Genomic DNA, 14,705 nt, shown 5'->3' with positions numbered 1-14,705 from the left:
AGGCGTTATTCCTCGTAAAATGAGGTTTTCCACAGTCAAAGAAACTGCCACTTTCTTTCAATTTACTTTGAAAAGAACATGGCAGCAGTCTAGACGCAGGGGAAGTTTTAAAAAAACAAAACCCTGTAGTCTAAATACACCCCTTGGCTGTGTCTAGACTGCCCAGTTTTTCCGGAAAATCAGATGCTTTTCCAGAAAAACTTGCCAGCTGTCCACACTGGCTGCTTGAATTTCCGCAAAAGTACTTGAATTTCCTACTGTAAGAAATCAGTGCTTTTTGCGGAAATACTATGTTGCTCCCGTTCGGGCAAAAGTCCCTTTTGCGCAAAACTTTTGCGCAATAGGGCCAGTGTAGACAGCTGAGATTTGTTTTGCGCAAAAAAGCCCTGATTGTGAAAATGGCGATCGGGGCTTTTTTTGCACAAAAGCGCGTCTAGATTGGCCATGGACCCTTTTACGCAAAAAGTGCTTTTGCGGAAAAGTGTCCGTGGCCAATCTAGACGCCCTTTTCCGCAAATGCTTTTAACGGAAAACTTTTCCGTTAAAAGCATTTCCGGAAAATCATGCCAGTCTAGACGCAGCCTTAACAGATTTATTTGGGCATAAGCATCTGAAGGAGTGGTTCTTTGCCCATAAAAACTTATGCCTAAATAAATGCATATAGGGCCGTGGTGTTCAACATGCTAGCCATTATTGGCCGGTTGAGTGTTGCTAGTTGGCTTGAACAATGTTGCTATTTGGGTGGTTGCGTGTGGCTAGTTTGCTACTGGTAGGACGATATGGGTCTAGGGACTATCAAGAATTTTTTGTGACGCATCAGTCGGAAGTCACAGAAGAGGAGGAAACTTGGGCCCACAGGATGACTAAGCCATCGATGTGATGTGGCTATGGAAAAGGCTAATGCAGACCTGGGATGTGTCAGGTGAGATCTTTCCAGCTGAGACAGGAAAGTGTTAGTACCATCATACAAGGCACTGGTGAGACATCATGGGGAATACGGTGTGCAATTTTGGTCTCCCATGTTTAAAAAAGATGAAAGGTGCAGAGGGTTACTAGGATCAAACAAGAAAGACAGCTCAAAGAGTTTGGTTTGGTTAGTCAAACCAAAGGAAGGCTGAGGGGAGAGAGAATGGCTCTCTGCAAATACATCAGCGGAATAAATACAATGGAGGGAGAGGTGTTATTTATGTTGAGCTCCAATGTGGAAACATGAACAACAATCTGTAAACTGGCTATCCACATTTAGGCTTGAAATTGGGCAAAGGTTTCTCACTGCCAGAGGAGTGGAGTTCAGGAATAGCCTGCCAAGAAGAGCAGCAGGGGGCGGGGGTAGGAGGAAAGAGGAGAACCTTGCTAGCTTGAAGCTTGATCTTGGTAAGTTTATGGAAGGGATTGTATGAAGGAGAAGCTTACAAACACACACATGGTCCACTGGCAACTGCCAATAGCAAAGAATACCCAACTGCTGCAGATGGGACACTACGTGGGCAGAGCTCTGATTTAAAAACTACAGGGAATTCTCTCTCAGGTCTTTGCCTGCTGGGTCTCAACCACATGCTCAGGATCTAACAGCTTGCCATATTTAGGGTCAGGAAGAAATTTTCCCCCCAGGTCAGATTGGCAGAGACCCTGCAGGGGGCAGTTCTTCAGCATAGGGGTATTTACAGGTTTAAACTAGAATAAATGGTAAATTCGCTGTAACCTGAAGTTTTTAAATCATGATTGGAGGATTTGAATAACTCAGCCAGAAGTTAGGGGTCTGTTTCAAGTGTGTGAGAGTTCTGTGGCCTGCAATGTGTGGGAGGTCAGCCTAGATCAGTGTTTCTCAACCTTTTTTTAAATAAATTACCCCTTTAAAAAAATAGACACACACACACAGTACCTACAGTTTTCAGACACACAAACATTTTTTCTACCATTGGAACACATTTGTTTAAATAACTTAATCATAGTCAGGCGGGCAATGAAATTTTCCCTACAGGTACTTATAACTGCATTCGCTGTTGTTCATATTTGTCATGGGTTTTTTTCTTTGTTACGTGTAAATTGCTTTAGCATTTGGAGCAATGGTCTTACGCTTCTTGGCCAAATAAAGGCACACATGGCTAAAAAAATGAAGTTCTCTTCCGATCTTTGATTTTTTTCCTTCACTGGCCTGGCAAGTGTTAGTAGCACAATGAAGGTGAATCTTTCATCTCCAAGAAGAGGCAATCACTATTTCTTATTTGCCTGATGAAGAAGTATGTTGAAGCAGCCTCTGCTTCTGGTGTTCAAAAGGAAGTTGCACCTTGTCACTGATTTGGGACCCAGAGAGTGCAATGTTCTTGTCTGGTGGCCTCTGATCAAACTGCATGATAGAAACCTCAGAACTTGTGCTGCTTAGCCCCAAGAAAGTGCATTCTAAAAGTTTGCAACATGGCAGCAAGAAGCTATCCAGAAGAAGGGTGAAATATAGGAAAGTTTTGTGGTGGGTGAGTTAGCATCATAAAAATATTTCTACATGTTTTCTGCTGCTATATCCAAGATCTGAAGTCTTTTTTTACTCTGTCCATATTCAGATAAAATTCCCTATAAAATTTGTTGGAGAGGCCTGATTAAAAAAAAAATCAGACCACTTCAAGATTTAGGGCTCTTTATTAACTTACATTTCACTGATATTTATAATACAGGCAGTCCCCGGGTTACGTACAAGATAGGGACTGTAGGTTTGTTCTTAAGTTGAATCTGTATGTAAGTCGGAACTGGCGTCCAGATTCAGACACTGCTGAAACTGACCGCCAGTTCTGACTTATATACAGAATCAACTTAAGAACCCCAGGCGTCCCCAAGTCAGCTGCTGCTGAAACTGATCAGCAGCTGATTCCAGGAAGCCCGGGGCAGAGCAACTCTGCCTGGGGCTTCCTGTAGTCAGCGCTGGTCAGTTTCAGCAGAAGCTGACTTGGGGACGCCTGGGGCAGAGCAGCTGGGGTGCTACTGGACCAACCCAGCAGCACCCCATCTGCTCTGCCCCAGACGTCCTGATTCAGCCGCTGCTGAAACTGACCAGCAGCGGCTGAATCAGGACCTGGGGCAGAGCAGCTGGGGTGCTGCCGGGTTGGTCCAGTAGTGCCCACGGGCGCTGCAGGACCAATCGGCAGCGCCCCAGCTGCTCTGCCCCAGAGTCCAAAACAAAAGCCTGGTCTGCTGGGGGGGGGGAGCACACTAGCTGCGCCCCTCCCCCCCCCAGCAGACCAGGGACACGGGGAGCAGAGCCGCAGCGGCAGCGGGGTGCCGCGCCTCTGAGGCTTTGCTCTGGCAAAGCCTCAGAGGTGCGGGACCCCCCCGCGGCTGCGGCTTCAGTCCGGGGGCCTGTGGTCTGCTGGGGACCGTCCCCAGCAGACCACAGGCACCGGGTCTCAAGGGGCAGCAGCAGCGGTTCCCGCGCTTCTGAGGCTTTGCTCTGGCAAAGCCTCAGAAGCGCGGGAACCCGCCCGGTGCCCCTGGTCTGCTGGAGACGGTCTCCAGCAGACCAGGGGCACCAGAGCAGCTTACGAACGGGGCTTTCTCGACCTGACTTCCGGGGCGAGAAAGCTCCGTTCGTAAGTGCGGATCCGACATAAGTCGGATCCGCGTAAGTCGGGGACTGCCTGTATAGGTAGTCCCACTGAAGTCAACAGGATAATTTAGGAAATGCAGTTTTATACTTTGAGAATCCAATCCACAGAAGCTTCGAGGAAGAAAGAAGAGCTGCTAACTGTAGTAAGGTTCTCCGGGTTGAACTACAAAAGAGCCAGCCCTGAAACAGGTAATCTGCCAGACCAGGGGAGGTCAGTACCAGCCCCTCTGCTGCTGCCAGCTGCCAGCTGTGGGGCTCCACTCTGGTGGCAGCAGAGGGGCCAGCATTGATCGACTGGGAAATGGGGAGATGCTCACAGGAAGAGGCAGGGTGGCTGCGGAGCCCCATGATGAAGAATCAGGAGCACAGCCTCCGAGAGTGCACCAAGCCCCAAGTTCACTGGACTGTATTCCCAGCCCCAGTCATGGGTCTGCACAGCCACTCTCCCTCTGTCCTCAAATGTCCCTCTTCAACACTCCATTCTTTCTCCTCCTTTCTCTCTGAGAAGTGTCACAAATGAGCTATTTGCCATGCTCGGAAAGCTCTAAGGAGAGTGGGGAAGGAGTTTCTGAGCACGGGGCCCAGCTTTTCCCTGGGAGTGCCGGACCACAGATGGGCTATGGAGGTCCAGTCTGTATGAACATCCAAGAGTGACAAATTGGGATCTCTAAAACTAAATTCATACCTAGCAATTAAATTGATTGTGAAGCTTGTTTAAAGCAGTTTTGTAGTTCAAGGACTCAGTAGCAGTTTGTTCTATCCTTTTTTTTTCCAATTAATGTGAGTCTAGCATGCTCAGCTGATCTATTTGTTATTTATATCACGTACTTTCCCCATGCAATACCGTAGTTGTTTTAATGTTTCTGTGCTTTAAGTCATGTGGTGCCATTTTATTATGTGAAATCATCTTTTTTTCTATATCAAAGTCTTTAATTATCTCAGGGTCCCTTGACCCTGGCAACACTCATATTTATGTATTCCTGAAGCACACAGCTCACTCATTTCATGCTCAGTGTTAATCTAATATTGAAACTTGGAATTGTCATGACCTGAGTGTAAGAAGCAGGGTATCACTGTGCTATTCCCTGAGCTGGCCAAAGACTGAGGGTATGTCTACACTACCCTCCTAATTCAAACTAGGAGGGTAATGTAGGCATACCTCACTTGCAAATGAAGCCCAGGATTTGAATTTCCCGGGCTTCATTTGCATGAAGCCGGCCGGCGTCATTTTTAAATGCCGGCAGTTCGAAACCTAATCCGAACTAGCTACTCCGTGCCGCGCGGCTACACGCGGCACGGAGTAGCTAGTTCGGATTAGGTTTCGAACTGCCGGCATTTAAAAATGGCGCCGGCCGGCTTCATGCAAATGAAGCCCGGGAAATTCAAATCCTGGGCTTCATTTGCAAGTGCGGTATGCCTACATTACCCTCCTAGTTTGAATTAGGAGGGTAGAGTAGACATACCCTGAGTGATGATGCTCTGAGATCCCTCAAGGCCTTCAGCCCAGCCCCTGAGCCTTTGGAATTTGTAAAGTCCACCCATGCACATTATGGGGATACATACCAAGATTAGCAGCTGTACCCCTGTGCTGTGACATGGCTATAATTCACAAAGTCATGTGTAAAAAAAACTAAAAATGAATGAGAATTTAAAAATCCAATAGCAACAGACCAGAAATGCCAGAGATGATTGAATCAGATGATATTCTAAATGTTTGTAGCTGTTTCAACCACTTCACATGGACTCTAATATCCTTGGCTTCAGAGTGATGTTTAGGGTTGTGCATGCTTCTTTTGTCGTCGTGTGGGTGGTTAGGTTGATTTCTACGTGCAGGGAGTTGTTCCGGGAGAGTTGTGTGGATTGGTGTGGGTGGTAAATGAAAGGTGTATCTGTAGTGAAGGGCTGTGTGCACATTTTTGGAGATAATGTGTGGTCCCATGCTTCCACAAAAAAAATAGTGGCAAAAGACAGAAGAATAGAAGCCTGAGACGAAACAGGAAGGACTGCAGTCAAAGAACACAGTGAGCAGTTTTAGCCCTTTTCCAGGGCCCCATAAAATATCCATGCAAGCTGTCAGAATTCCAAACTAATTATTTCACAAATAGAAATAAGCATGGAAACAAGCCAGACTAAATACATTTGTACCTTTATCATCAATTCTATTATTTGTGATTAAATGGAAGCAACAAAGGAGAAACAGCATTCAGGCAATCCTATCTGTTTACAGCTAATTTTCCTCAATACCTCCACAGTCTCTGCTCATACTCCATGCTGGCCTTTCAGTTCTGGGAACGGAGATAATTCATCGTGAGCAGACATTGTCCTTTGTCACACAATTTGACATACATGTTATGTTCTTTACCATGCATTTGTCAGCTGTTTTGCCTACCATACAGAAGCTAATAGACATTCAGAAGAAAGAATGAAGAAAAGAAAACCACATGCTAGACTTGCTGAATGGGTCTTTCATCCCATGAAGCTCAGAACTATAGGACCCTCTGATACTGGCAAAAGAAAACTCTAATGAGAAATCACAACCTACATTTAATTAAAAAAAAAATCACACATTCTGACCCTTTACCTTGCAAAGACAGGTTGGATAATGTACAGCACTATATGCTCTACTGGACTATTTCTATATGAGGAAGCTTGGTGGCAGGGAGAAAGGGGACTTAATCTTTCACATGTTTAATGCAAAACAGAGGAGTCTGTCAAGCTTGAGGTGTATTCCAACCAAAGAATCATTATCCTAGGACTTACCAAGATCTTTAGAGATATTCTGTGTGAAGGGGTTAGATAATATTCAAGAGGAATTGAGTAAGTTTGTGAACAATCAGCTGGGCAAAACATAGTTCATAACCCTATTTTAAAAAAAGCCCAAACAGACCTGAACAAAGACACTAACTGGATGGCCCATTATAAAACCAGTCTTCCTTACGTTTAACGCATCATTGACATCAAAAGCTACATATGGGACACCTCTAGTCCACTGAATTAGCCTTATTAGCACCGGCATTATTATTGACAGGTACGTTTTTTTCCTCTCCCTTCTTTTCCTGTTATGAATTCTGATAGCCACCCTTTTTTCTCCACTCAAGGTCATCTGTACATTTTGCTCACAAAAGCTCACTAAAACAGACAGCTGTGTTAATAGGGTTAAAATATTACGTAGAGAAATTAAGTGATACTCCAAAAATTCAGGGACCAAAGTATTCTTCAGGGTTTGCTATAGGCATTCACCAGGGCTGGTCCACAACATTTTGGCACCTGAGGCAGGGAGCTCAAATGATGCCCCCTCACTGTACCAGCAGACGACACAATTTTCTACACTCTGGGTCCTAGTGGTTCCCCCCCCCCCCCCCCCCCACACACACAGTCTAGCACCTGAGGCGGCCATCTCAGTTCGCTTCATGGTAAGGCCAGCCCTGGCATCCACAATGCTGTCTTTCCTCTGTTTTCCTGAATGGACTTTTTCAGAATGGATTATAAACCTGTCAGTCCAAGTATAGGATCAAGAAGTCACCAGTAGTGCTGGAATTTAGCTTCTTCAAATAGAGGCCTGATTTCTTTTAATCTGATCTTTTTTACACCTCAGTATTATTTTAGATTGTGGCAATTCCCAAAATGCAGGCGCTCTCTGAATAGAGGAAAACACAGCTCCTCCCTTCAAGAGATTACAATCTAAAAAGACTGTCCTCAAACTATGAGGATTTGTCATTTAGTTTGATCTCCTATCATGAAACAGAGCAAAGCTTTTTTGTGACGTACTAGACTGCATCCTAGTTGGGACAGTCCTAATTTTAAAATGGTTGTCCAGGGTTTAGTCATACTAAATCCTAATAAATCCGGAAGTATCCAGAGAAGAGCATAAGGGTAAAGATGTCTGAACTACTCTTGGACAAACTGAATAAAGCTTCTTATTGTTACCCCTTTTAATTCAAAAGACAAGCCAGCATCTTGTGGTTCTGTTAAAAGAATTTTCTCCTCTTTTTTATGCAGTCTGTTTACAAAAAAATGTACATAAAGTCCTGTATTCCTGAACATAAGAAGAATCAAACAGGAGACATTTTCCTTTTTTTACAGTCCCAGTATCTTTCCAGACATCATTCCACCCAACAGTTTTCTCTGTTAGTTTTTCCTCGGAGTCACTCTATACATACCTCTTTGGTTGGCTTCAAGCTTTGTGGCTGCTTTCACTGTCTGCTTCTGTGATATTTCTGTTGCTTTTCTCTCTGATACAGACAGCTCCATCTGATACAGAGCTCCATAGATTTTCATTCCACCCCCACTGAAAACCATCTGCCAGCATAGCTCAGTACCTAATCAGCTTTGCATATGAATGGTATTTTGGGTCGTACCTTGTATTGTTTCCGTTTACTCCAAAAATGACACTAAACTGCTGCTTACATTTATCCTGACTGAAAGGTGGCTGTTCTGCCCACCATCTCCAATGAGTTTTCACCCAACTCCAAGCTCAACATTCGATAACACTGCAGGTTGGGTTTCCATTTGAAAATGAACAAAACATTGCTTTGTCTGTTTGGTATATGCTGTGGAACAAATTAATTTGGGGACAAAGTCAAAGATTTCTAAAGAAACCATTGAAATAGTCAGATTTGGAGAAAAGGGTACACATCTGACCTTTTATGTTATCCATGAGGGCAGGGGACTGGACTTGATGATCTCTCGAAGTCCCTTCCAGCTCTAACATTCTATGATTCTATGAATGATATTCATAATTTTATAGCACCTTATGACCGTTGAAAGGCTATATAATTACAGTAAATCCATCAGTCTAATAATATTAAAGGAAAGATGACCTCTAATAGTATAAGAGCAACAAACTATGTTTCATTAGGGTTTTTCCTCCCTTACTGACTGTTATTTTTAAGAGCTCTGAAGGAATTAATGGTAAAAATACCAGTGGAGAAGGCATTTACCAGCATGGATGAGTCTTTTGGGGGCAGTGATGAAATCTTTTGAAGATGCCCTGATTACAAAATTCTTGCACTAGGAATTTTGGCATACAATAACAGATTACCTGCAAGTTCTGAGTAAGGGCTGAATTTGTTCCACTCTACAATAACAAAGGAATATTGATGCAACTCTGCAAGAGGAAGTCAATGGATAAAACAATAACTTACGTAATTCAGCTTCAATGATAAACTTTTAGGTGTGTTTCAATTTTGTAACCCTGCTCATCATATCTAGCACCTTCTTGCTATGCTATTGTGTTCTTTGTTTCCATTGAGATTGTGACATCAGAAATCATAGAATCTTAGAAAATTAGGGTTGGAAGAGACATTAGGAGGCTATCTAGTCCAACCCCCAAGTCAAAGCAGGACCCACCTGCTAAATCATTCCAGTCAGAGCTTTCTCAAGCCTGACCTAAAGATCTCTAAGGATGGAGATTCACCTTCTTAGGTTACTCATTCTAGTGTTTCATTGCCCTCCTAGTTTTTCCTAATACCCACCTGGAGCTCCTCTGCTGCAACTTAAGACCATTTCTCCTTGTTCGGTCATCTGCCAACACCAAGAACAGCCTGGCTCCATCCTCTTTAGGTAGTTGAAAGCTGCTATCAAATGCCTCGCCCCCACCCCCCTCCATGGCTCTCTTCTGCAGATTAAATAAACCCAGTTCCCTCAGCCTTCTCTCATAAATCATGTGCCCCGCGCCCCCTTATAATTTTTGTTGCCTCCACTGGACTCTTTCCAATTTGTCCACATCTTTTCTGTACTTAGGAGCCCTATGTGATCCTCCAGATGTGGCCTCACTAGTGCTGAATAGAGGGATATAATCACGTCCCTCAATCTGAAGGCAATGTCCCTACTAATGCAGCCAAATATGCTGTAGGCCTTTTTAGCAAGAAGGACACATTATTGACTCAGGTTTCACAAAAGCTGGGATATGTCCACTTCCCATTGACAAAGTAGCGAACCAATTAATACATTAGATTATATATTACTGAGATACAGTACTGGGAGCTACAGAGGCAGAGATTTAGCTGGTGCCTTACATAATGGTTACGTCTACACTGGAAGCTTCTTGCGCAAGAACTGTTTTGCAGAAGAATTCTTGCGCAAAAAGTCTTCCACAAGAGCGTGTCTACACTGGCATGTACTTTTGTGCAAGAGCATCTATGGCATTGTGGATGCTCTCTTGCGCAAGAAAGCTCTGATGGACATTTTAGCCATAGGGGTTTCTTGCGCAAGAAATTCATGTTGCCTGTCTACACTGCCCTCTTGTGCAAGAGGGCTTATTCCTCGTGGGGAGAAGAATAAGTCTTCTGGAAGAAGCCCTGTTTTCTGATGCTAGACTGTAAATTTACTTGCGCAAGAACGTGTGTGCAGTGTAGACACCCGCCAAGTTTTTGAGCAAGAACAGCTGTTCTTGCTCAAGAAGCCACCAGTGTAGACGTAGCCTAAGAGATTTATGAGTGGTTCTGGGAGCATTGATGCAACCTGGTTGAATGTTGTGCTCCACACGCAGTTGTGCGGAGTGATAACAGCACCTGGAGGGGTTGCTTCTGGTCACTAGGAAGGCACTGTGAGAGACAGCCCAGCCTGGAGAGAGTTAATGTGGCACAACAACCCCACAGTCCCAGGCTACACATGGAGGGAATCCCATTACAGTTCCTGTACTGGTACAAGGATTGTTCTCTAAAAATGCAGAGAAGTAATATGTGACTTTTTTTTTGTCAATGAGCAGCATGGATATGTCTTCCTAATGGGTGAAATGAATTGTTTCCATGGGACAAATTGTAAAAACTACTTCGTAGGAAAGCTCATTTACTAGGGGATAAACGCAAAGAATCATAGGGTTAGAAGTGACCTCAGGAAGTCTAACCCCCTGATTAAAAACAGGATCAATCCCAACTAAATCATCCCAGCCAGGGCTTTGTCAAGCGGGGTCATAAAAACCTCTAGGGATGGAAATTCCACTACCTTCCCATGGGTTGGGTAACCCATTCCAGTGCTTACCCAACCTCTTAGGGTGTGTCTAGACTGCAGGGTTTTTTCGAAAAAAGTAGCCTTTTTTCGAAAAAACTTCACCTGCGTCTAGACTGCAGCCGCGTTGTTTCGAAAGAGGCTTCCAGTCTAGACGTAGCCTTAGGGTATGTCTACACAGCAAAGTTATTTAGAAATAACTTTACCAGTGTCTACACAGCCAAACCTCTATTTTGAAATTAAATTGAAATAGTGGAGGGCTTATTTCAAAATTGGTAAACCTCATTCCACAAGGACTAGCACCAATTTCGAAATTGCTATTTCAAAATAAGAGTTGTGTAGATGCTTATTTTGAAATAGGGGGCCTCCAGCCCTTCCCAGGGTGCCCTGGTGGCCACTCTGGGCACAATCAAGAAAACTCCTCTTCCCCTCTCTCTCTCTCTCTCTCCGTAGCCCTTGAAGAGGTCGACTCTGGCCACAGTGCCTTTGCCAGCTCCAAGCCTGCCAGCCCAGAGCCAGCAGTCGCCTCACCTGACCCAGTTGTCCCAGCATGAGCCAGGCAGCCAGTGCCAGCCAGCCCTCCACCGCTCCCCAGGACCAGTCTGCCAGTTCCCAGGAGCCTGCCAGGGGCCAGAAAAGGTGGGCGCCTGCCTGGTCCAGTGCGAAATCAGGGACCTAATTCAGGTTTGGGGGGGAAGCCTCCAACATCCATGATCTCCGCACTAAACAGAGGAACACAACCATCTACAGGCGGATGGCTGCCAGCCTGGCCACCAAAGGTCACATGCAAATCCAGGAGCAGGTTCGCATGAAAATAAAGGAGCTGCTGCAGGCGTATGCCAGGGCCACAGGGGGCAGCTCCCAACCAGGGGAAGACCCAGGCTTCTGCCCTTATTTTGATGCCATGGGAGGCATGGGGGGGCAGGATGGTCTGTGCCCCCCAGGTGTCATTGACCCTGGGGCAGAGCTTGCTGCCTCCTGCTGCTCCAGCCTCTGCTGCCTCCCCAGCTACCGCTCCTTCTCCCACTCCTGCTTCTTCCTCCCTACCCTCCCCACACCCCCAGGGATGCCAAGGCCCCCACATCCTCAGTGCTGGGAGTCAGTTGGGCCGGTGAGATCCCCAACCCTGAGCTCCTCTTCCCCCTTCCTTCCTCCCCTTGCCAGCTCCCTTCTCCCACCTTCTTTCCCCAGTCTCACCTCAGTTTCATTCTCCCCATCCCAGTTTTGTTCAATAAAGAGCCTTTGTTGTAATAAACACATATGTCTTTTATTGTACAGCAGGAAGGGGAGTTAGGGAGGGGTAAGTGGAAGGGCATGAGGGAGGAATGAGGCACAAACCCCCAGTGGGGCACACCAGGGACACTGTTTCTGCCTGCAGAATGCGTGGCCAGACTCGCAGCAACACGTCCAGGAGAAGCACCAGAGTGCCCAGGGGCAGCTCTGGCTCCATGCTGCAGAGTGCTGTGGTGTCCTGAGTGAGGGCAATCAGAGCACGCAGAGAAAAAAATGCTTTGCTGTCTCTCAGCAAGGTAGCCAAGCAAGCAGTGAAATCTTAGAACCAGCTGTCCGGGGGTGGGGGTGGGGGTGGGGGTCCCTTTAAGCACAGGTCTCAGATATCTTGTGTGGCTGCTACCTGAGGCTAACACCTGACCTGATGCCCTGCCAGAACTGGTTCCAGACGGCCTTAAATGTGATTCAGCGTCCTATCAGTGTGGACGCACTATTTCAGAATAGAATGCTATTTTGAAATGCATTTTGGGTCTAGACACGTTATTTCAAAATAAGCTATTTCAAAACAATGCTGTAGTGTAGACATACCCCTAGGGAAATCGTTTTTTTCTAATCTACAACTTAGATGTCCCTCAATTTGAGACTATTGCTTCTCATTCTGTCATCTGTCACCACTGAGAACAGCTTTCCTCTATCCTCTTTGGAACCCCCTTCAGGTAGTTGAAGGCTGCTATCAAATCCCCTCTGAGACTTCTCTCCTTTAGACTAAATAAATCCAACTTTCTCAGCTTCTCCTGATAAGTCACGTGTTCCAGTCCCTTAATCATTTTTGGTGTCTTTTGCTGGATCCTCTTGAATGCATCCATATCTTTCTGTAGTGGGGCCCCCAGAATTGGACATAATACTCCAGATGTGGCCTCACCAGTGTTGAATAAAGGGGAACAATCACTTCCCTAGAGCAGCTGAAAATGTTCCTACTAATGCACTCCAAGTTGCCATTAGCCATCTTGGCTATAAGAGCATACTGTTTTCTCATATCCAGCTTCTCATCTACTGTAATCCTAGGTCCATTTCTGCAGACCTGCTATTTAGCCAGTTGGCCCCCAGCCTGTTACATCTTGGGATTCTTCCATCCCAAATTCCAGACTCTGCAGTTGTCCTTGTAGAATCTCAGCTTTCTTTTGACCCAATCTTCCTGTTTGTCTAGGTCACTCTAGACTGCGTTACCTATCCTCTAGTGTCATCTGTGAACTCAATGAGGGTGCAATCCATCCCTCATCCAGGTCATTAATAAAGATGAACAAAACTGGCCCCAGAACCGATCCTTGCAGCACACCACTTGATACCAGTCATCAACCAGACATCAAACCATAGATAACTATCCATTAAGTCAGACTATATTAGCACAGCTAAAATGTAGTTCAATCTTTCAATGTTTCATATTTTGAACACATTTTGCCCTCTGACTTAGTAAGGCAATAGCACAGTTAAGGAACTTTGTTAACATACAATTTATCCCATTTACCATATATGAAAATGCACCAAAGGGCTTCTAGGTTGCAACCAAGTCTCTGCAACATCAATATTTCTGTGGTTTAGACAGGACATGAAAGTACATAACTGAATAATTCATTTTAATCAGAACTTATAAAGCAATGTGACTTGCTTGATTTGGTCTCACTAAAATCAAGATTAAATTAAAAGCGAACTATATTTTGCTCAGACTGCCATGAAAACATTATGACTGTATCATGTGATATACACAATAGCTTCTTTTCTTATAATTATAAACAACTCATGTTAGTTTCAATAAAATCTTGCATATGTTCTAGTTCTTCCTGGTATGTGTTTATTTCTGATGTGTATTTATTTATCCACTTATTTAAGGCAAGATTTTCAAGCAGTTTAGGTGTGTTAGAGTATGCTTAATTACCATACACAGTTATTATTGCATGCTAAAATTAGTGTCTGGAAGTTCTAATGATTCATTAGGCACATTTGTGGTTTTACTTTAGCAAAATTACCTGGGCATGGTCACGTTAGTCTCCATCATAAATTAGGCCTTACATTTTCATACACATTTCACACATGCATAAATTGTTTGAAAATCTGGTCTTTATGTTTTTCTTATTTCTTGTTTATTAGCATTTGTTCATGCATGGTTGCTCTCTTATAAGCTAGTCAAGCAGTGTCTTTCTCCAGATAGGGTGTGAACCTTGCTGTGCAAAAAGTAACTACAGTACATGGGTTGTTAAAAAGGAACAGACTCTTTAACTTATTTGAAAGGCTATGGAAAAGGAAAGCACTGTGCAGATTCATAATGTAAAATGATCAGTTCCAAGACAACTTAAAGCTATCTGAAATCAGTTGACATGAACTCCACTGACCGGAAACTGCAAACAAAGCCATAATTTGGCCAACAAATATTCGCTGATGAACGTATTTGGGATATTTCAATGATGTTTAGATGTTATCTGTGAGAAACTCTGCATTCTTTCTTTGTAGAGATTTTTGTGAATGTTTGAGTTTCCTTGCATTTAGCTCTTTGACTTTTCAGGTTTATTTATAAAGCAAAATCCACCTGAAAGCAGCACATTCTCATTAAAGTTTTACATGACATTAAGTCGGGACTGAAATCTCTTCCATGAGCATTTTTTTCGGTTACTTCACAAATTGTTGTTTAATCTTAATGTTTCAGAAGTTTGGGTGCAAACAGTTATACCTTCAAGTACTCAAGTAACTGAAGATTCACTGAGGAGCGACGTGGAACCTAAATCACAGGCAACCCTTACCTCATCTGTTCCTCTACCAGGCAGCGTTACAGCCTACTTAGATGAAATGCAAGTTCATCCTTCAAGTGCTATTAGAAGTATAACAATTGATGAAGAAATTGGACAAGGTAAGCAACCATTCAGTGTTTTAGAAATTTTGT

The 14,705-nt window shown here is 44.3% G+C and overlaps 1 protein-coding gene and 1 long non-coding RNA gene across 6 annotated transcripts in view; one reads left to right on the top strand and one right to left on the bottom strand.

Annotated features, from left to right (window-relative positions):
* LOC142829843 (uncharacterized) overlaps window positions 1-14,705 on the bottom strand; it is a 72,341-nt gene that overhangs the window by 6,697 nt on the left and 50,939 nt on the right. The window lies entirely within an intron of this gene.
* The window catches only part of LOC102452715 (uncharacterized), an 88,021-nt gene that overhangs the window by 31,057 nt on the left and 42,259 nt on the right, over window positions 1-14,705 (top strand). For 3 of the 5 annotated variants that reach the window (XR_012904683.1, XM_014580963.3, XM_075931716.1), the window contains exon 3: window positions 14,472-14,672. Coding sequence is in view for 2 of the 5 variants with exons in the window: in XM_014580963.3 (XP_014436449.2) it covers window positions 14,472-14,672 (201 nt within the window). In the remaining 3 variants the exon portion in view is untranslated. Of the gene's footprint in view, window positions 1-10,996; window positions 11,183-14,471; window positions 14,673-14,705 lie in introns of all 5 variants that reach the window. The other 2 variants (XR_012904684.1, XR_012904685.1) reach the window with 1 other exon arrangement.

This window comes from Pelodiscus sinensis, chromosome 6 (genome assembly GCF_049634645.1).
Source record: "Pelodiscus sinensis isolate JC-2024 chromosome 6, ASM4963464v1, whole genome shotgun sequence".
NCBI lineage: Eukaryota > Metazoa > Chordata > Testudines > Trionychidae > Pelodiscus > Pelodiscus sinensis.
The sequence above is the reverse complement of the archived record's forward strand: the minus strand, read 5'-3'. Positions and strand labels throughout refer to the sequence as shown.